The 22997-nt window shown below is 46.4% G+C and overlaps 1 protein-coding gene and 1 long non-coding RNA gene across 2 annotated transcripts in view; one reads left to right on the top strand and one right to left on the bottom strand.

The window, feature by feature from the left end:
• EZR (ezrin) overlaps window positions 1-13454 on the bottom strand; it is a 50145-nt gene extending 36691 nt beyond the window's left edge. The window contains exons 1-2 of the mRNA XM_032338593.1: window positions 13363-13454; window positions 12358-12445 (exon numbers count right to left, since the gene is read on the bottom strand). Coding sequence (XP_032194484.1) covers window positions 12358-12369 — 12 coding nt within the window. The 5' untranslated portion in view covers window positions 12370-12445; window positions 13363-13454. The remainder of the gene's footprint in view (window positions 1-12357; window positions 12446-13362) is intronic.
• A 102-nt stretch (window positions 13455-13556) lies between these two features.
• LOC116588001 lies at window positions 13557-22766 on the top strand. Its single transcript, XR_004284733.1, has 3 exons — window positions 13557-14095; window positions 18926-19028; window positions 20985-22766. It is a non-coding gene; the product is annotated as an uncharacterized LOC116588001 (long non-coding RNA).
• The last annotated feature ends 231 nt before the right edge of the window (window positions 22767-22997 follow it).

Below are 22997 nucleotides of genomic sequence, written 5' to 3'. Positions count from 1 at the left end.
TGAGCAGCCGCATTAAAAAAAGGTCAGTTCCCCCTACTTGAAAACTGGCCTGGGAACATTTTGTGCTGAGCCCTCGCCACTGTTCACAGGCTCAGGAACAGCTTCTAGAAAAGAGGGAACTGAGGCAGAATGAAATAGCCTTCCAGACATCTGACATATGAAAGGGTCATCACTCTCACCCAAGTTCTATCTATGCTACAGAGGCATACCAGGGATCAGCCAAGGGCATTTAAATCATATTCCTCATACCCACTAGCTGTGCATTTAAAAAACTTTTTTGGTGAGAGTCTGTTAGGTAGGAACCAACTTTATACTAGTAATGACATACGCTGTATGTGTAGATTTAATATGGGCATGAAACTAACTATGATGCTTTGACACCTGACTTAGGAGAGGGGAAGAACCAATCAAAGAAATGTCACATTCCACAAAGAAATGACTTCTTTCCAGAAACATGGATGCTGTCTATACCTTTTCTCCCCACTCCAAGGTCACTTTCTCTTTAGCTTACTAGGCTTGTGAAGTCTTGATTCTGTAACATGTGATTTCAGTTTTGCTCAATGTGTCTTACATACTATACTTCAGCACCAATTTAGTTCACTGAAAAGGGAGGTTAGTTATAGCCACAAATTTAGGATTCCATAAAAGACAAAAGGAATAGAGCCAAGATGGCTATCACCTGCTGCAATGATTTTTTAATTCTAGGCTCACAGAATACAGGAAATTAAAGGCCTGTGGATTAGACTTCACTACCCACCTGGAATGTACTGTTTTCTTTGTAAAGTTAGAAGTCCCTGAAGGGTTTTTCCTTTCTAACCTGGTGGGAGGGGAAAGACTATCAAAGAATGGAAATGTCCATTCATTAAGATAAGTCATACCTTAAATCTTCTGCCATTTCTTTGATTAATCTTTGTCCCTAGTTAAGATCACATGTGCAGTAGGGGTACCTGGCTGGCTCAGTCCCTAGAGTGTGCAAGTTGACTTCGGGGTTGTGAGTTTGAGCCCCACCTTGGGGGTAGAGATTTAAAAATAAAAAACCTTAAAAAAAAAAAAAAATCACACGCATACTGTGTTAACATAATTTCTCCTGTAACACTGGCTTTTCACATCTTAGAAAATAGAGAGCAAGACCCCAGAAGTTAAAAAAAAAAAAAAAACCAAACTAAATCAGTAAGCTTACAAAATTCGCTTACAGAAGCAAACTTCAAAAGAAGTTATTTTAAACAGCCCAGGGTTTCTGAAATTATACTAAGTCAAAAACAAAACAAAACAAAAGCAAACTCTCAATTTATACTTGGTTGAAATCCAGGATGTCAGATCCAGGCACATAATTAGTAGGCGTGAGGGCGGGGGGCTCCCTTGACAGCCCCCCACCCTGCTCAGGCAGCTCAGGTTTGCAGCACTTATGTCTGCACCCCTCCCTCCCACCCACCCTCGGACCTAGCCCCAGCACAGAAGGCATGCCAGCCTCGAGACGGCTGCACAAAACCCTGCTCCAGAATGCCCCACGCTTTGTTACGCTCACTTCCAATTTTCAGCTCCGCAAAAGCTGCCATTGAGGCAATGACCTATTTCCAGTCGGGGCATGAGGGCTCTGAACACCCCCCCCCCCCCCCCCCCCCGCCAAGATCGTGGGAATACAGAATAACAGTGCAACTAGCTGGGAACAAACAGTTCTGTGTGTTTTCCAATCAACTGCAATTTTTACTGGAGGTCCCCTTGAATAAAATATGCATACAGGAGGCGAGAAGGTCCAATCTGGGGTTAAATCAGGCACGCATCTGTTTGGAACACTGAAGCTCTCCCAAGAAATGTCTACTGGGAGATCCGTGGAGAGCAGTCAGCAGGGCCCTGGGAGGACTCTCAGGCCCCCTACCTCCCCCACCGCAATCCAGACCCCAGGGCAGACATGTCCCTGCCCACTTGCCCTCCCGCCACACTCAAGCGTTTGGCCATTTGGGAAAATAAGAGCATCTTTCCCTTTCACCCCTATAATGTGCTTTTAAAAAACAAACTTTACTTTGTAAAATGTGGAACATTCACAAAAGTAGAGAGGACAACCCCACCCCTGCTTTCACCCAGCTGGATGCCTAACATTCTTGATTCATCTATTTTTACCACCAGTTTAAAAAACATACATATATAAACACATATAAAATTAAATATATTTAAATAAATATATAAATTTATACTTACATAAGTTTGTATAATTTTTGCTGGTGTATTTTAGGCTGCCACAGAATTTCAACTGCAAAAACTTCAATACGTAGCCCTGAAGAACTCTTGAGTACATGTGTATGTTACACACCCACCATACCACTATCGTTTTAATATTTAAAATCCAATGGATATTCAGTTATCCCCCACCATCTCAAAAAAAAATCTTTTTACAGTTGAATCGTTCAAATTGTGTCATGCCCTCTGCAGCCTTGTCATCCCACTGTTATTTCCTAACTGCCCTGTTTGGCCAGTTTCTTAACAAACATCAAGTTTTCCCCACACTATCTCCCCATCTAAGTCCCACTTAAGAGTCTCACCCAAATAGCAATGTATTAGGTAAGTAAGCAAGTACCTGTTGCTTACCTGAACAACAAGAAGCAGCATCTGTAATTACTTAACCAAGGCAATGAAACACCTCGACAAAAATACTATACTAGTATACATAATGCATTTTCATAAATAAGAGGTGGTTCCAATATAGTATTTATGTTCTAAGCTTTTAACGAGTGATTTGTGGTTCAATTTTCTCTTTAAGAACATAATGAGGGGCACCTGGGTGGCTCAGTGGGTTAAGCCGCTGCTTTCAGCTGAGGTCATGGTCTCAGGGTTCTGGGACCCAGCCCTGCATCAGGCTCTCTGCTCAGCAGGGAGCCTGCTTCCCCCCTCCCTCTGCCTGCCTCTCTGCCTACTTGTAATCTCTGTCAAATACATAAATCTTTAAAAAAACAACAAAAGAATCACAAAAAAACAAGGAAGCAAACATAATGAAGATTGCCAGATCTCCTTCTAAGATATATAAGAAATCTATACAGGTAGTAATGTGCAATAGCCAAAATATTATTCAAAAAAATTAATTGCCCTGAATCTCAATGCCTGAGAATGATGGGAGAATCTATGTGGTTATGGCAAATGAGGACTTACGGCAAATATCTAAAAAGATATTTCTTAGAGAAATATCTTGGCTCACTGTCCAATACAAGTGATTTACCAAAGAAAATAAAGCAAACCACACTCTGCCCAGTGGTTTTAAATCTTTACACAACAAAGAGTGAGAGAATGAGAAGTTCCTCCATCTCTTGGCAAAGCCTGGATGAAAAGCAACAGCAGTGCTGCTGTCACTCCCAGGCTTTACTAGGGATGTGTTTACCAGTGTACCTCCAGGGGCTAAGATGCTGGTACACGGTAGGTACTCTATCTGTTAATGAACAAATGAATGTTAGAGAAGGATGGGAGTGATGTTCCATGTGGTAGCAAAAGGACAAAAAAGCAAGGTAAATTCTATTGTAGTTTTAGGTAAGTCAGAAAAAGAAAAAGCCCATTATAAGACAAAAGCTTTTTTTTTTTCTTTAAAGATATTATTTATTTGACAGAGAGAGATCACAAGCAGGCAGAGAGGCAGGCAGAGAGTGAGGAGGAAGCAGGCTCCCAGCCAAGCAAAGAGGCTGATGGTGGGGCTTGATCCCAGAACCCTGAGATCATGACCCGAGCTGAAGGCAAAGGCTTTAACCCACTGAGCCATCCAGGCGCCCCAAGACAAAAGCTTTTAATCACATTAGAATTTAGTAGTGATGATAAGTAGACTCCCTCTACATGTACTCTGTCCTCTGTGGTGACAGAGGAGTCAGTGCTCGTTCTAGGCACAGGGCCAGGAGCTTTCAGCGCTGCGCTGTCCTGCCTGGCCTCAGCAGAACCTTTGTGGCTGATCCCCTGGACAGAGTTTCACAGGTGAGGGGCAGGCACAGGGAGGTTGAGAAGCTTGCCCCAGAATACCCTCTAAGAGGCAGGAATGCTTACATATCAATAAAGCCGTAATTTAATAAAGCCAATAAAGCAAGAACCAAAAGTTTGTTCTTGAAGCCAGTAATGGTACTCTTTTTTTTTTTTTTTTTTTCCCCAACCACTCTGCATCTCACTTTGTGGCCAGGAAAGAAGCAAGAAATAAAAACAAACAAAAAACCCCACAGGGCGCCTGGTAGCTCAGTGGGTTAATAAGCCTCTGCCTTCAGCTCCGGTTATGATCTCAGGGTCCTGGGATCAAGTCCTGCGATCTTTGCTTGGCTGGGAGCCTGCTTCCCCCTCTTTCTCTGCCTGCCTCTCTGCCTACTTGTGACCTCTCTATCAAATAAATAAATGAAATCTTTAAAAAAAAAAAAACCCACAAGATCAAACCTAAGTATCTAACATTAACAGGTAGAACTAGGTTCTACTCAGTAAACAAAGCAGGGTAAATAAAGGGTGAACAGTGAAAGGGGTTCTATTTCAGATGGAGTGGTCTAAATTAGGTACTGAACTATAAAACCATCTGCAGTCAGAAATTCATACACAGAATATAGGTCAAAAGTTAATTTCAAATTGCCAGTGATAAACAATTCATTTATATAACCTTTGCCTTTCAACTCAAATATCAGATACAAATTGCTTTGTTTTACCAGGTGCCAGAAATCTGTCATTATACAATGGCTTAGCAAATGTGACACAAGATACTACCATTTTCTCTATAAATTAAGACCTGCTCAAGCACCAACCTTGCTTAACATTATTACCTCAACACCAACCATGCCTGCTCCTAGGTGATGATAGCCTTCCCAATACATATCCAGGTATATATATTATCATCATATAGTATATTATTATGGATATAATATATACTCATATATATAATATGGATAACATATTTAACAATAATTATTTTTATTCTAAGAGGTGTTGCCAAAATTTTTCTGTGAAGGGCCAGATAAATATTTTAGGCATTGGGGACCACTGTGTGTGGTGTCCGTTGCATATTATTGTTCTTTTGTTTTAAACAACCCTTTAGAAATGTAAAACTCATTCCTAGCTGGGAGACCCTACAAAAACACGTCACAGCTAGATCTGACCTTGGCCTATACCATCCTTAAGTAAAAACAATTATTTACAATACTATCTGATGACAATTTTTTGATAGAGACAGTCCAAATCTGACTTTTAGGAAAAAACAGGATGTGCAAAGAGTCTTCTAAGTTAACAAAAGGTAAGCAAAATCTGCTATACTTGCTATTATACAGGCTGGTCCTTCGGTGCTATCTATTCCTTTTTGTAATCAGTAAGTTAGGTCAAGGTCAGAAAATTTTCATTTTGCTTTTAAGGTTTGTTTTATCAAATACATTACATTAAAAATGTAATTATTATGTCAACGCAGTCCTCCTGTTCTTTGAACCAGTACTGCCATTTATCTATATGTATTAAGAGGAGCCTAAAAGAATGGACTGTGACTCACAAAGGGAAACAGAACCGCCCACTGACTGCTGTGGCCTTAAACACCCTTCTGCTCTTGGGCACTTGTGAGCTCCTATGCACCCCTCAACACCTATGAAGCAGGAGCTCACTGGCTGGGAAGCCTTCCCCAGTTCTCCAGGGCACACTTTAATCTTCTTTCCTATGTACCTGTTATCATAATTTTTATACTGCATTATAATTCTTTGCTAACATATCTTGACTCCCCTATTAGACTGAGAATTCCTTAATGGCAACAATGTATCTTACTTACTTTTACAGTTTCAGCCCCTAGAATGTAATGGCATAAAACAGGGCTTCAATGAGTAAGGAAGGAGCCCGTATTCATTCCAATGGATGAGGAATTCTGACAACTAGAAGGAAGAGAGGATGAGAAAAAAAAGTGTGTTCCCTTTCACTAAATAAACAAAATATTTCACATTGCTGTTTTACTTAGGTCTAGGGACAAACTCTACCTGGTTAATAGCAACTTGGAAACTAAAACCGTTCGTTTTAGCTATCTGTTAAACTGACACGTTTGTAAAGCAAGTTTCCAGGGAAAAAAATGTACACAACACACACACAAAGCAGATAGCATCTGGAGAAATTATTTGGATTTCGGACACAAGCTTTTTGTCTGTTTATGTTATGCAGAATTCTTTTCACTTAAAAACTTTACTCTCATTTTACAGATGACAAAACTGAGGTTCTTAGAAGCTAAATGGCTTGCCAAAATACAGGTTAAATACTAAATTATGAAACTATTCTTTACATTCTTATTTGGGAAAATTATATACACTAAATATTGAGTATTTTTAGTCAAAAATCTCTAAGTCACATTATAGCATAATTTTTTTCCTTAAAAACAAAAAAACAAAATACACACAACACAACTAGGGTGCCTGGCTGGCTCAGTCAGAGGAGCACCTGACTCCTGACCTCAGGGTCCTGAGTTAGAGCTCCATGTTAGGTATAGAGATTACTAAATAAATTTACCAAAGTCTAGAGTAACAGCTTTATTCTTGGGGCACCTGGGCAGCTCAGTGGTTAAGCATCTGCCTTCAGCTCAGGTCACGGTCCCCAGGACTCCCTGCTCAGTAGGGGGGTATGCTTCTCTCACCTCCCCACCTCTCCCACCCCCCGGACCCCATGTTCTCTCAACTAAATAAAATCTTTTTTAAAGATTCATGTCACGGGCATGGATGATAAGTCTCTTAGAAGGTAAATAATGCAACCTTCTGGGCTCTCCAATAAATATGCCATATTTAATTAGTAGTGGCAACCACACATTTAGTGCTTAAATTAAAAACTAACTTCGGGGGGGGCGGGGGTGGTGCCTGGGTGACTCCTGGTTTGGGCTTAAGTTGTGATCTCAGGCTCGTGAGACCGACCCTCAGTTTAGCCTCAGTTTAGGCTCCTCGCTGGGCATGGAGCCTAATTTAAAAAATGAAACAAAACAAAATAACAAAAAGCAAAAATGAATGAAAAACACTAATTGGAGTAGCTGGGGACTCCCACGTGTAGTTACTAATGAAATAAAATATAAAGGCATATTCAAAATGCATTCATTGATTTTGAAAGCAGACTGAGTTTTACTCTCCAGATTAAAGGTGAAATGTCTGAATACTATAAGAAAGCAGGCATATATATTGAATCATCCTAAAAATCTTCAAGTTGTCAAAGATACCCATAAGTTTAAATAAAATAAAGAAAAATAATTATAATTCAGTAAGAAGAGTAATATTGTTTTCCTTTCCCCAATTTTAAGTATTCATAAATTGATTAAAATTTTTGTTACAAATCACATTACTACTTAGGACGGTAACTACCAAGAGAGGCCAGCGAGGAAGGACAGGAGAGAGAGGAATGAGGAATGGCATCTCTTTCTTCCCTGCTATTTAACGGAAAATGGCTGCCTCTTTTTTCCCTTTAAAAACAAAGACAGCCAAAATTTGAAAGCCCCCTGATCACTGCCAAATTAAGCTCTGCAACTGGACTCCTGCAGAGAGGAACTCAAATCAGAGAGATTCAATCAGACATCTTAGCTCCCTGTCTTTCCGGAGTTTGGTATCTATTCAGCTATCTTCTTCATCCCCACCCCAGCCACATTCCAAATACCAATGAGGGCCCCAGCACCCACGGCACTGAAGCTGGACCTTTAAGAAGGTGGCTGAATATCCCCTTCCAAACCTGCAAGAACACTGGCCAGAATGGATGCTCTGGAATCACACTGGGGTTTGCTGCCCCCTAAACTACACCATGGGCTCTGGCCTCTGCTCACACACAACCAGTATCAACCCCATTAGGAGGGTCTCATTGTACTGTTGGGGTTCTAAGGAAAAGAATATATAAACTGCTCCTTTCTTATGAAATCAGAAGTTCCCAAAGTCTGAGGGCACATCAGTACCATCTGGGGAGCTTAATGAAAGTACAGGGGCCCAATATACTTGGCCCTGGAGATGGGGATTTAGTAGTACTATGAAGGACCCAGGGATCTTTAGGTCTCCAGATAATTACGTATGCCACTGTTTGAGAACACAGCACTAAATTAATCCTAACTTTGAATTTAATGTGTGTATAGTGTACATACACACTCAGAAGAAACCTAAGAAGCTGCTGGATTACTTTTAGTTCAAGTGGATTTAAAAAATACTGTGGTTTAAGAAAAATACTGATATTTACATATATTTTAGGAGGTAGTAGTTATAATAATGAAAGAAGAACTCCTTCCATCGATTATAGTTACAAATTTGTCAGCAGGTACAAACCAAACTCTCAACCCTCCCTCTCACACTTGGTCCTTTTCCAGGTTCCTTATCTCAGTGAATGGCACTACCATCCAGGCAGTTATGCAAGCCAGGCGCCAGAAATCAGCTTTACACTGCCCTCTGCTCCCCCCCCTCCCCGCACCCAATCCATCACCAAGTCCTGTCAAAGGGCTCCCAAACACATCCCACTTCTCTCCATTTACCTCACACTACCTTGGGTCCATGCTATTACCACCTCTCACCTGGGCTACTCCAACAGTCTTGGCCTGCACCTTCACCCTCCTGCTGATTCTCATGTTGCGGCTGCAGTGACCTTTCAAAACCCAAATCTGATCAGGCCACTTCCTTCCAATCAAAAACATTCAGCGCTTCCGCCTGAGCTAAGTCCTGAAGATGCCTTCTTATGGCTTACTAGACTCTGTACAATTAGCTTCTAATTTTCCTCTCCAGCCATACTCGTCCTCATCGGGAACCCTGAACTCCTCCTACCCTCTTCCACCTCAGGACCATTGCACAAGTCATTCCCTGTGGCTGGTAGGCTCCTTACCACCCTCCTTCACCTAGCTAAGGACCCTTCATTCCTTGCATTGCTCTGAATAGTCATCACCTCCTGGAGGTGCCTTCCTGTCCTCCTTGATAAACACTCCCCCACAAGCCATTATATACACTCAAGTTATTCTAGCATTACTGTCCGCCTCACCAGACTGTAAATCCATGAGCGAGTATCTCTGTGTCTACTCATCTTGGTGGCCTCAACATCTAGCAGAGTAACACATAACTGCCTATTGAGCTAATGGAGAAATGTACAAAAAGACTCACTGTGCTTGACACAGTGTGATGATGACAAATGACTAATTCTAGCCAGCACTTCTCACCACCACATGGGAAAATTTTAGCTAACTCACCATCTGCCCATGGTAAAGAAGGAGGGATACACAGAAAATATATCCCATGTATCCCCTCAAATGAAGCGAGGAGGATTGGGAAATGTATCAGTATATTCAGTAAACCCTGTGCCTATTAAAATATTTACTGTACATTAATTATCTCATGTAACATTATAAATGAGATACTGCCAACAGTCCCATCTTATTGACAAGCAACTTACACAAGAAGCTAAGAAACAAGGACTTATTCCACACTGGGTATATATACCCAAGAGAAAAATTAAGTGGGAAATGCTATATATCCCCATAGAGGCAAGGTAATCTCGGAAATTATCTTAAAATTTTGGCACAGGGCAGAATTTTGAACATGCTTTCACAGTTTTCCTACTGAAGGGAAAATCTGCTTTTGTATTAACAACTTCCGTATCAAAACTTTAGAAATGAACAGCTATGGCATCTGCCAGTGTTGCTTAAGGCAGTTCAGCTCTAAGCTCAGAAAAGATTTAAGAGAGCTTGGCCTTGCATCATTCCTAAGCCTGACTGCTGTGGTTTTCCTTTCTACCGGCCCATGCCTCCTTCCTATCACGATGAAGAAAGCAAGTGTGGTGGTTAAGAAGAGAGGAGGAAGGGGGCACCACAAGAGAGGAGGTTACCCCTGGCTGAACCACAGGCACAGGGCTGCTTCCTGAGCCAGCTCCCTGCACAAACCTCATGCCTCTCCCCCAGATGAAGACTCACAAGGCCAAAAAATTAGCTGAGCAGAGGGTGTGGCGTCTTCTGGACCTCAAACCATCCTCCGTGGAAGTCTACAAGCCACACCTTGAGTAGTAGAGCCTCAAAGCAGTTGTGGGAAAAGTAAAACCAGACAATAGTACCTTCCTTGGAGCGCACAAGCTGATCAAATCCTACCCACAGCCCTCCAGCAAAACTCAGCTGAAGGCTAACTTCTCAATAAAATTCACCCATTTCCCCATCAGATGGTTTTCTTCCCATCATGTTGCACTTGACCTAAGCTTCTTTCCCTCTCTGGTGGCACTCAGAGTCTCCCAGCTATTATTTCAGCATTCGCATGTGTCCTGGCTCAGGTTCCAGACCCTAAGACCTCCCCCCCCCCACCACCAAACCAAGCATGGTCTCACCCAACCACACCCTGCAATGCAGCTTGCAGGACAGATGCTTGCTGAGTGAATGAACACTCAATCTTTCTAACAAGTAGTGATTCGAGAAGCAGTATTAAGAGAAAAAACGAATATTACTTCATTTACGCTGTTTTATAAAGGAAGTTGTCCTCTGATACGGTAGATACCAATCAAAAATACTTTGCCTGCCGAACTCAAGGGATCAGGTAGAAGCCCAAAACACCAACTATTCAAATATATCTATCTTCATACATACCATTAAAATATACCTGCCATAAGAAATAAAGAGAGCCCTAAAAAGGAGGAAATTCTAACACCTCCTACAACACAGATGAACCTTGAGGACATTATACCAAGTGAAATAAGCCAGTCTCGAAAAGGTCACATATTGTGTGATTCCACTTACATGAAGGACTGAGTAGTCAAAATCTGAGAGATAGGAGGAAGTCAAAGGGTGGGTGCCAGGGACTGGTGAGTTAGTGTTTAATAGGTAGAAAGTTTCAGTTTCAAAAGATCAAACAGTTGTAGAGCGGGGCGGTGGTGGTCAATGTACTTAATGCCACTAAACAGTACACTTAAAAACGGTTAAGATAGTAAATTGTGTATTGTGTACATTTTAGTACAATAAAAGTAACAGTTCATTTTGAAAAATGAAAAAGAAAAAAAGTGACAGGAAACTGGTTTACTGCTTTTCTCAAGGTGGGATCTTAAAAGCTGAACTCTGCTTCTTTTCCTTTAGTGAAATAAAGAAAACCAGACCTACAGTAATGTCTTCACTGGCATTCTGCAAAAGGCTGCATGGGACGGTGCCCTGAGTGAGTGGCTGCATTTACACCAGTTTTATATCACAGGTGTCATAAAGCCTGGGTGCCTTGTACTAGTTTGAAAAAAGAATTTTGTGCAGGAAAAAAATTTTCTGCATCATGAGTGAATCATCTTAATTATGTAATTTAGGCAAAAACTCTATTGGCTTCTGAATCTGACAGCTTAGGAACACGGAAATGTATTTAACCTAACAGTAAAGGCTTGATTCATCAAGAACTCCTTTTAGAGAATCTACAATTTACTGGGAACAAATGCACTGACTACAGAACCGACTTGCTTGAAAAACTGGAATTCCGTATGTGTCTTTTATTGCAATTTTTACTGAATCCAGGTATTTCCTCCCTCATGATTCAGAACAATTAAAAAATGAGAAATCCCCTTCCCAACATCTAGTCCCAGCTCACCTGCGTCAAAGCAGGTGAATACGTACAACCTTCCCAGAAATGCTGGTCACAAAGAACCCGCCCCGTTCCCACCACTTAAATGAAAGTGCACCCCCCAGGCCTGGCCTGCAATCGAACCCACCCCGAGAGCAACAGAAGCAGATGCAGGGGAGAGAGGTGCGGGCCTCGAGTCGGCGGATGTCGAGGATGTGGACCGGGAGCGCACGACCCGGGAGAGGGCCGCCTGCCTTCATCTGCAATTCAGGTCCACGACTCAACCTCTTTCAGAGATAGGAATCCTGCTGCCGCCAGCGAATTCCCGGGTTACCAGCGCACGTCCTCCCAGGCCTGGGGTGAGACGGGCTGGAGAGCAGCGGCCCGCCGGAAGGTCGGAGGCTCCCAGGCCGCAGGCCCCATGAGGCCCCCGAGGAAGATCTGGGGCGCGTTTGGTTCCGAGCCGTGCAAGGACTCGGAGCTGACCGGCGTCGTCGGGAGCCACCTGACTCTCCGGGCATTTAGACAACTTTTGTTATTAAGAAACTTCCAAGTTGCGTTAGAACACACTTTTCCAGCAGATCGGACTTTTTTTTTTTTTTTTTTTTACAAAAGACCAGACCCGACTGGGGCGGGGCGCGGCGGGGCGGGGCGGGGGCGCCACACACAGAAAGCCCCGAGAGCGCAAAGCAGCGCAGCCGTCGTCTCCCTCCAGAGTTCCACAGAAGGACCAACCCCCGAGCCCGCGCGGGCCGCTTCCCTCCCTCCGGCCCTCCGCCGTCGACAGAAGTACCCGGTTCCCCTCAGAAGCGCCCCACGCGCCGCCCAGGTGCCGCGGCGGGAAAGGCGCGCCCGGAGCATCCCACCGACCCCGACGCCGCCTACTTACTGGTTTCGGCATCTTCGGTTCCTGACGGGTTTTCCTCAGTCCCCTGGAAACACGAGTCTGCCGCAACAGCTGAGACCGCCCTCCGGACCTGGAGGCAGAGGAAAGCCCTTCAGAGCGCACAGCAGCCCGCCGTCGCCCGCCGCCTCCCGCCGTCGCCGCGCCCGACACTCGGCGCCCGCCCCGCGCGCCGCTGCTTAAGAACCGGCCGGGCGGGCGCCGGCGTTGAGTCACCGCCCAACCTACAATTACCGCGGGCCGGGCGGGCCCCGCGAGCAGGGGCGGGGCCCCGTGAGGGAGGAGGCGGGGCCGCGCGGGGAGGGGGCGGGGTCCCGCGCTGGAGCCGTGGGCGGCGGGGAGGGGGGCGCGGGGCCCAGCGCGCGGACGCGGAAGCGGGCGGGGCGGCACGCCGAGGTACTCCTCGGACTTCCAGGAAGCCAGCCGGGAGCACAGCAGACACCAAGTTTCACTTTGTGAAGCAACCGTTTGCCCCAGGGCTGAAACCGCAACCGTCAAGCCTTTGAGAAACTTAAAAAAAAAAAAAAAATAGTCCCCGCCCTAGACGGGCCGGAGGGGCCAGAGGGTCGAGCGAGGCGGGAGGGGCGCGGGCAGCACGCGCGCCCACGGGGTCGAGCTCCGCAGGCACTTCGGGAGGGACACCCCAGGGGACAGAGTCGAAAGAGGAAGGTCTGGAGCAGCAGGGGCGGCCACACCGGTAGGTTCAGCTTCACCTGCCGCTTGTTGGGGCCGAAAAGAGAGAACCAAGGGCCACGGGCCAGACGGGGGACCCCACGGGCCCGGGCTTCGGGGACCCCGAATCTGGCCACAGCGGGGCAAGCCCGGCTTTTCCCGGGGACCACGGGCTCCGGGCTCGCGCGCAGACCCCCCACCCCCACCCCGGCCGCGAGGCCAGCCCCGCCCACCTGTAGTCAAATCCCGGCTTCTGTGCCCCCCACCTCGGGGCACGAGCCCCTCCGCCCCCCGACCCCGGCCGCGCGCCCGGCTCACCCGCGGCGCCTGCGAAGTACCGCTGCGCTCCCGGCTGTCGGTGAGTCGGTGCAGTGCGCCCGCCGCCCGCACTCCCGAGAGTCCTCCGCGGGGCGGGGTCCCGGGGCCGCGCCCCTCAGCGCCCCGCCCGCCGGACCTGCGAGGTGCTCCCGGCGCGCAAGATGGCTGCGGCCGCTGCCGGCGCCCTGAGGCGCCCCCCGCCCCGCCACGCCACGCCCACCCCGCCGGCGCCCCCCGCCCGCCCGCGCAGCCCGACTCTAGCCTACCCCACCCGGCGGGGCGCTTGCCGGGGGCCGCGGAGACTCGGGTGGCGTCTCCCGCCGTCTCCCCTTGTTGCCAAGACCTTTCTCTCTTCGCCGCCAGTCCCCTTGCCCTTGCGGAGAACTTTGCCGAATTTGGTTCAGCTGCTGATCGCAGACGTGAGGTGTGAGAGGGCTTGCTCCGCAGTGGACCGGGGCGGGGGCGGGGGGAGTGTAAATAGACCTGGAGGAGCCGGAGGCCACAGGGGGGTGCTGGGCCATTTGAAGGTGGGGCTGCCCCGGTGGTCAGTCCATCTTGTCCTTGCGCCGCGACGAGGCCGGGTTCCCAGAACCCCGGGCCGCTGTGTTTCGGCGCACGTGGCCGGAGCCCCTGCCTTCGGATTCCGTTGAGAAGGACACAAACATAGAAGACGCTCCACGGCTGAACGCTCTACTTAAAGGACACATTGTGGTCCTCAAAGCTCAAAACTATGGTAAAATCTCCAAAGGCAGAGATTCTGGGAATTATTTAAATAATTTTTGCAAATGGTTGTTCTCAAGAGGAATTGCTAAAAGCACGTGTACATCGGGGGCCAGTAGGATCTGTTGCACAGTGATTAAGACAGCTAGCTCTAGGACAGAGGTTCTCCGAGCGTGCTTCGCAGATTAGTAGCCGTGGACCTCACCTGTGAACTTGCAGAGATGGAAATTCACAGGTGCCGACCCAGAATCAGAAACTGAGGCCAGGGCCCAGCGTGTCTCTATCTTCTTGTGCTCCAGATGGTCGTGATGCAGACTAATACTTGAGACCAGAGCATCTCCTGACGTCGCTTCCTGGGCTCACCACAAACTCTCCACTTGAGTTGAGGGAGTTACTTCACTAGTTCGTGCTTTCACGTGTGTAAAATGGCGTGATTATGGCACCTATTTCACGGGGTCCTTATGAGGATTAGAGGTGATGTATGTAAGATGCCTAGAACAAGGCGTAAGTCTGTCCTGGTACAGAGAATAACCAGCGATTTCCAGCAGAGCAACAAATAAGACTCAGTTTCCCGTTGTGTCTAGCAGCACCTAGGTGGGCTTGTAGGGATTAAATGAGATAATGTGTACAAAGAGCATAGCACAGCATGGGCCTCCTAGTAATGCCTGGCCTGTGGCAAGGACAGACCACCGATGGGGTAAACCTTGTCAGTAGGCACCTGTGTCCCTCTCTCACCTGCCGATCCACAGCACTGCAGAGGTCCAGGTGAGGCCCAAGGCCTTTGTCCTTTGTTCTGATAATTGTGTTCCTTCTGAGAGAGAGACACTGTGAAAAGATACTAACCTACAATGATAATGGTTCGGTTTGCATGTCACTCCTAGCACACTACCTCCTTATCACTGCATATAGCGTCATTAGCCATTTTTGGTCCCCAACTCTTCTGATAGGGTATGCCTCTAATCTAATTTTTTTTAATCCTACCCAGTTTATAGCACATTGTCTTTTAAACTAGTTGTTTAAAATAGCAGTGGCCCGAGACCTTCTGGAGCATTCCTGAATTTTACCCTTCAGGAGAAGGCTTAAAAATGAGCTGGCCTGTGGCAGTGTGGTCAGGATGAAAAGACCGCATTCTCAAAACATGTGAATCTACAGTTATCTCAAAAAGCTTAATGAAAAGTCACAAGTTTCAGGAGCAAATAGAGCGAAGTCCGAATTCTGGTTCCAATACTGACATACCCATCCTTTTGGACAAGTCTCTTAAAGGGACTGACCCCCCCACACCTCTTCATCTGTAGAATGGACATAATAATATATATTTCATGGTGTTCTTGTGTCACTGAGTTATATAATGGAGCATTTAATTTGGACCTATAGGCACACTTTTCTCGTGTAAGCTAAAATAGTATAGAGACAGTTTGCATTGGTGTTCCTTATGTGTCTTACTATAAGCATTATAGTTACATGCTGTGCTACAGTGTTTTCTTTCCCTGTGAAAACATTCGTGCTGTATCTTATGAGTGTTTTAAGAGGATTTACCAGGGATAATTTATTTTCGCCTGACATTGGGACCTAAATCCCTCCCTTGCCCTCACCTCGCTCCCCAACACATACACACAGAAGACTGAATCCAAGGCATCTATGAGAACTGCTTAGTACAATGGTACTGAAGCTTAAGTGTGCACGGGATTCACTCAAGGAGCCACCCCTCCACCATGCCCCTGTCCCCCACCTCCCAACCTCCCCACCTCCGCCCCAAGAACCACAGGCCAGTAAGGCTCAGGTGAACCCTGGGATCTATGGCTTTAACAAGTCCCCACGTGAGTGATACATAGCAACATTTGAGGACAGCTGACTTAGGGTGGATTGGGATCCTGATAAATACTGCTTACCTTGCCTCTCGCTTCATGCTTCTTTTGTGAAGTATTTCCACCTGTATTTGTAAGCCATGGTTTTGTTCCCATTTGATAGTCAATGTCATGGAAGGAAGTAAGAAAACCTGGAGCCAGGAGTCCTGGATACCATTCCCTGCTCTCATTTAACCTAGCTAGCTCCTTGAATTACTCCCTCTCTCCTTATTTCAGGGTTTCCATTTTTCAGCTGGAGGAGGGAAATCATGTGTCTCCCTGTGAATCTGGTGAAAGGCTGTTGGTAAATTGTCTGGAGTTCTCGAGGCGAGGTTATACAGACGTGAGTTAGGGCTGCTCACCGGGTGGCATTAGGGCAGCAAGGACAAGAACATCCAGGTCCCCCGAGGGCAGCCCTCCTGTGAGATCACCCCTGAGCCAGTCTCCACAGTGGTGCCAGGTTATCTCAACCAATAAAAAAAAGTTCACCAATAGTGTGCCGGTCTCTAGCTCTCTTACTTCAACAGAGCGGTCAGTCGCCAATAGGGAAATACATAGGGTACGGTCCCCTTGGACAAACAAGGATTGAGGTTGTTTTTCAAGACTTTGTAACCTTGTGTTAAAATTCAGGACAGTGGGCGAAAGAGCAAAGTGTGACTAAGAATTCAGACGGCCAGACAGGTGGCCACTGCCTTGTGTCTAGAAATAATGTTGAAATGTCTTTGCAGGACAATGAGCTGGAGGTCTCTTGGTACTTACTGCGTTGATGGTACAGTTTATGTAATTTGGATCCACTAAGAATTCCAGCCACTTAGTGTTCTATTTTAGTTTCCTTGGCTTATTTTAAAATTTGCATAAATAACCTTACGTGTTTTTATGTAGAAGAGTATTAATGACCACGCAACTTTTTGACAAACTCCCTAAAGGCATGGCTTTTTTCTATCATTTTTCTTATCTCTAACCATTTTATGAAGATTAAAAAAAAATTCTAGCTTAAAAGTCATATAACAATGGGGTAGTGGACAGGACCTCAAATATGTATTCTGTTACCCACATTTCACAGAGGAAACAGCCCCACAGAAATTAACTGTCTGCACTCCCGTGGGCACAAACTTCTCTTGTCAGGATGCTAGTGACTTTCATCTTGTTTAATCCAGGGGCCAAACTCTCTGCCTCGTCTTATCCCTCTCCTAAGCAGCCTTCTGCACATGGAATGCTCCCTGGAAGCATACTGTTCTTAGGGTTTGTTTTTATCTCTGTCACTGCTCCAGTACCTTCTCCCTAACCTCCTACCAAGGGTTTAGCCTTTGCCTATGTGCAGTCACTTCCTAGGTCCTGTCATCTGATCCCAAGGTTTACATAACATTTCCAGCCCTGACCTCTCCCCTCGAGCAACAGCTTTATACTTAGTATCTTCAGTACTGGGGAGCTTTTGAAAACTGCCCTTCTCCCAGGCTTCCCCCTTCTCAGCAGACAGCACAAGCAGCCAAGCCCTGCTGCTTGGTCCCACACCTAGAAACCAGCATGAATTCCTCTACGTCCCTTGCCCCCCCCCACCCCCCTCCTTCAGCCTTCTTGCATCCAATCCAGCAGACCTACCAGCCCCTTCTCAGAAAGTATTAAGTCATGTCACACCCTAGTGCGTGGGTTTCCTTGGCCCTGCTAGATCCACATGCCCCCCCCACCCCACCTGCTTCTCCACCTGCACCTGCTGTCAGTCTCCCTGATACTGTGCGCCCCCCCCCCCCCCCCGCTGCAGCTGTCCAGCGTTTCTGTTCAGTGAACACATCAACCCCATTCCTGCCTTAGGGACCTCACATGTGATGCTCCCTCTGCCTAGAATGCCCCCCCTCCATCTCTGACAATACAGCCAAATACTGCCTTTATGGAGAGCACTTCCCAACTTTCTCACATGAAGTGCCACCTCCCAGGTCACTCCTTGCTCCTTCACCTGATTTGCTGGGGTCAGAGCTCTTCACACTCTCGGCTCTGTCTTGCTTGTCTGTGTCTTTATTTTCTGTCTCCGCTACAAGAATCTGTTCATCGCTATGCCCTCCACTGCTCAGATAGTGCCTGGGACCTATTAGATGTTCATTGTGTATTTGTTGACTGAACAAATGAATGAACCATGCTAGTTGGTACTGAAGCCAGTGTAGTCAGGGTAGTTTTCTTTCCAGTATAACTTTCCGCTGTGCGCTGGATCACTAACCATGGAAACACCTTGCTTACCTAGATATCAGCTGCCCAAAACACCATGGAAAAACCAGATGGTGGTGGGAGAAAAAATGTTTAAAAAATTCATCTATTTAGAATCTTTGTGTTTTCCCTTTTATTCCAATTTTTGTGGGGGTTCTAACAAATTTGTTTAGCTCTTTTCCCAGGACATGAAGGATTAGAAGGGAGGGTGCGAGGTATAGCAGATAGTCTGACAGCAGTAAGATACAGTGCCTGACAGCAGACACAGAACTATTACACAGAACAGACAAGGACAGAAGTAGAGCCGACTAGGGTCACGTAGCCCAGAGACAGATGGCTCTACACTCTTCAGGTCCCGGAGGCCACAGTGTTCATAATAACAGTTTTCTCAGGAAAGGGGCTTACATCTGCTCTGTATTATCAGAAAACATGTCATTTTATAATTTGTAAAAATCAGAAAATGTTGTAATCTTCTGAAAATAATTCAATATACAACTATGTACCCACTTTCCAGATTTAACAAATAGTAATATTTTATCACATTATCTTCAGATCTTTTTAAAAAAAGCAAGCAGAAAAGCCCACCCAGCCCTCGGAGAAGGCCTTATTCTAAGGCTCCTTTGTGTTTCCTCTATGCGTAGTTTAATGTTTTATACGAAAAAATATCCACATATCTGAAAACTGAGTAGCTCCCAAATAAATGAGTCATTGGTAATCAGGTGTTTGGTTGTAGCATATATAAACCATAAACCTTTTTATATCACCATGACATTTTTTTCTCTCTCTTTTTGGTTTTTCAAAAGCTAGCTTAATAAAGTGGTTAATGAGCTGGAAATGCCCAGCATGGCAGGATGGTTTCAGCATCTGCATGGAGTGCCATCTACTCAGGTTGTGAGCTCCTTGAAGGTAAGGCTAGAGTCTGCTGGCTTAGTACTCAAGTACCTGGAATGGAACATTGCATGTAATAGGAGCTTAGTTAATATTTATTGGGCTGAATCGAACACAGAGCCCTGTGTGTTTGTAGTGACTATATTATCTCATCGAGCATTGAAATGTCTGGATCCTAGAGATTTGACATGGACACTGAAGATATGGCACTTAAAAAAAAAAAAAGCAAACGTTTGCTAAAAGGCCAAATTTTTGTAGCAGGTGGTGAGTGTTACCTGACCTGGCTAGAGCTTACTGAATATCTAAAGACTGACTCCAGAATGAACTCATCTTTATAACATCTTGAGCAATGCTTTGGGATGAAATATGGACCATGGACGTCATTCGGCAAATATTTACTGAGCCCCTGTGTCTTGTCATGCCGTGGATTGCAGTGGGGAGCAAGACAGATGAAACCCCTAAAGTTCGCACTTCATAAAATCTGGCCTTTGGCTGTTTGGGGTTTACCAGACTTCCCATGAATTCCCACGAAATTGGCATTGTCCCTCGGCCAGTCTGCAATTCCAAGCCACCTCCTGGGACTAGGTCCTCAACTGACCCCCAATAATTCAATTCAGGAATGCGGGGATGGCTGGGTGTTCGAGTCCAAAGTCAGCTGTAAGATCTGGAGCTGGTCCCAGCTCTGCCATGATCCGGGATTGCCGGCACACCGTTTCATACCGTGCTGCGGAGAACATGCTGGTGGGGCAGGCAGCTCAGTGACAAGGGGCGCAGCTAGACGGAAGGAACGGTGGTCGCTGGAGAGGCAGGACGGTCTAGAAGACCAGCCACAACCCCTCAGTCTCTACCTGTGGCTGTGGCCATGCTGGAAGGTGGGCCTGTTCTGCCACACGTCTCACTTTGAGGGAAAGCTTGAAATCCTGATTTTAACACACATTTTCCCAATTCTTAAATGTTGGCAGTTAGACTTTTTTTTTCTTTTTCTTCAAAACACTCTGCAAGCCAAACAAAACATGTCTGTAGGCTGAGTGGGTACGTCTGCCGCCGTGTGCCCCACAGACCGGCTTCATCATCTGTGGCACATACGCGTTCAGCCCCTGCCAGCAAACATGCCGCTCGGCTCCGCAGTGCTGTCACTCAGACTTGCTCCCGCCCCGCGGGCAACGTGGCTGGATGTGGCAGAAGCCAGGCTGTCCCCAGTCTTTGCCACCCATCTTTCTGTTCTGCACATACAGAAAGCGCTCCTGGTCACGCTTTCTGTTTGGGGAGCTGTCTGTCACAGCCGACATCTCAAGGTCTTAGACTTAAGGGACGTTCAGGGAAGGGGGTCCCTCGTTTGTGCAGTCCAGCTCCCTGGCTGGCCCTGCCTGTGTTGACTGTGGTGGCGCCCACCGAGCAGTATGCCCAGCCCCTGCTCTGCCCTTTCATCCTCTACATACCCACTGAACAAAAAAGAGGAGCTCCTGGCTTTCTGCATATTTCCTTGCCAGAACAGCATGTTTTGGGTCTAGATTGGCCATATCCCACAACCTTGTCGGCCAGCTCCCCTGATCCGCCATCACTGTCGCCGCAAAACCTGCTCCGAGAGGCGGCAGAATCAACCCAGCACCCCGTGTGAGTCTCGGGTACAGAGCTGCCGCCATTGCAAGCAGCCTTGTTCTTCGGAAGACGTCTGACCATCCTAGAACACGTTTCTCCTCCTGGACCCACCTCTCACAACGCTGGGACTTTAGGCATGCATCTCCTGAGACTTGCGTTTATTTTGAAATCGTTTTTATGAAAGAAAGCAAAGCAGCTGTGTTAAGTCTTAGAGTGGAGTTTACTGGGGTTGTCATCCTGCCTTCTGTAGACTTTAGGGTGGGCACTATCTATCAGAGAGCAATCAAACCTGTAGTAATGCTGACAGGCTGGGTTTGGGGACTCTCCCAAAGCTCAGAATTCTGGTGTTATCTGTCCTCTGCCCTGTATCCAAAGGCCTGGCCATACATAGCCTTCTATGCCTTGCAACTGAGAACATCCTGTAGCTGAGGAAGATCTTGCTTCCACGTAGAAGATGGAATATTTCCTCCCCCCAAGGGGGCTCCACAAGGGTAATGCATCCGGCCTCTGCTATCCCCTCCACGGGAGGAGGCCCGATGTGCGCCGACTGCTGCACTCGGAAGGAGGGCTTGTCCCTTTGTGTCTCTATCTCTTGGGACCCAGCCCACCTGCAGGGAGGTCAGCTCTGCCCCCTCCAGGCCACACTTGCCGTAGGAAAGGCGATCACTCCCAGCTGGGAGCCCCCTGTGGTGCAGGGCGACCCCCAGCTCATCTAATTCTGTGGTTCTGTCTGAGGACTTCCGCCTGCCCTCAGATCTAGGCCGTATTCCCAGCAGCGGCTTTATCACAATAAACCTCTCAGGTGTTTCTCCGTTTTTTCCACACCAGGTTGGGAAAGGGGAATTATATATTAGGCACCTTCAAACTGTAACAGGGACATCCAGTCTCCTCCATGCAAGCTGAAAATCATGGTCATCCCTCAAGTGCCATTTCGGGACCTGAACTTCCTGCTTGGACTCCGGTGAGACAATGAAACCTCTTTTCTTTAATGATTTCAAGACGCTCAGCCAGTAAGGCTCCTTATCTGTTTCTGATTGTCTCTGTCTCTGCAATATCAGAGAGTCACACTGTCTACCGATCAAGCCAGCGAGGTGCCCCTCCACTTGGATATTTAACCGAATTTTTGTCTCTTACTGTCATGCTCATTCTTTGATCATTAAGTGTGAAGGGTTCTTTATAAATGTAATATATTTGCCGTGGAATTCGGAGGAGCATTTAATCTCTATTCACAATTATTGCGAACCTTTGTAGCACAGACCTCCGAAAAGGGAAAGCAGCACACTGTGTCATCTGAGAAGGGTCTCTTTGCTGCTAAAATGTGGCAGGCTCGGTGCCCTTCCACACCTCCCAGCACACCTCCCCTAACCCTCTGTCCCACATCTCCCACTACCCTCAAGACACCTGTTCCCTCCTGGCTTCTCTCTCTTCTCCATCCGGAATGCCCATCTTCAGCCACTCTATCTTTCCCGTCTTAAAAACACTACTCAGGAATCCAATTTCCCCTAAGTAACAGTTTGGACTCCATTCTAAGTACTGTGCCAACTCTCAAAGCATTTAAGACTAGACTTACTTGGTCCAAAATCTTATGTTTATGGTTAGTTAGTCAAAAAGTATTTTTCATTAGTCTAAGCATTTTAATTTAAGGCAGAAACTTGGTTATGGCTCCTTGAAGACATTTGTCCTTGCTTCCTGCTGTCCAGTTCAATGTCTGACACTGGGCAGAACTCAATCAACGTTTTCATCCTAACAGTGTGATTGAATGAACCAGGATGTTTTCCTTCCAACTCCCCCTCAGCACTAAGAGTTCTTAGCAAACAGTAGCAATTATGGGGGAGCAGAGGGTGACTCACTGAACATTTATCCTTGGAGACCTTTTGCAGAAGATTCTACCTATTGGAACTGAATGGAGCTCTTTATAACTACCCCTTTTTATTCCTATTTTCTGTTTCCTTCTCATCCTAATGTGTTTAATGCATATCTTTGTTTATTTGTATTCTCTGCAAAATGCATATTGTTTTGTGTACACATACTCTTAATTTATATAACTTATTTAAGATTGGGGGGCCTGGCCGGATCAGTCGTTGGAGTGTTCAGCTCTTGATCTCAGGGTTGTAAGTTTGAGCCCCATGTTGGGTGTAGAGATGACTTAAAAATAAAATCTTTTAAAAAATGGTATAAGGGGTGCCTGGGTGGCTTAGTTGGGTAAGGGTTTGCCTTCAGCGTAGGTCATGGTGCCAGGGTCCTGGGATCGAGCCCCTGCTTCTCCCTCTGCCCCATCCCCTGCTCATTCTCCCTCTCGATCTCTCTTTCTCAAAAAAAAATAAAGTCTTTTAAAAATGATATAAGATTATATATCTCCTTTTAATGTATTTTCTTTATGATTATTAT

The sequence above is a fragment of the Mustela erminea genome, chromosome 4 (genome assembly GCF_009829155.1).
Source record: "Mustela erminea isolate mMusErm1 chromosome 4, mMusErm1.Pri, whole genome shotgun sequence".
Taxonomy (NCBI): Eukaryota; Metazoa; Chordata; class Mammalia; order Carnivora; family Mustelidae; genus Mustela; species Mustela erminea.
This window is presented reverse-complemented; position numbering and strand designations above follow the sequence as displayed.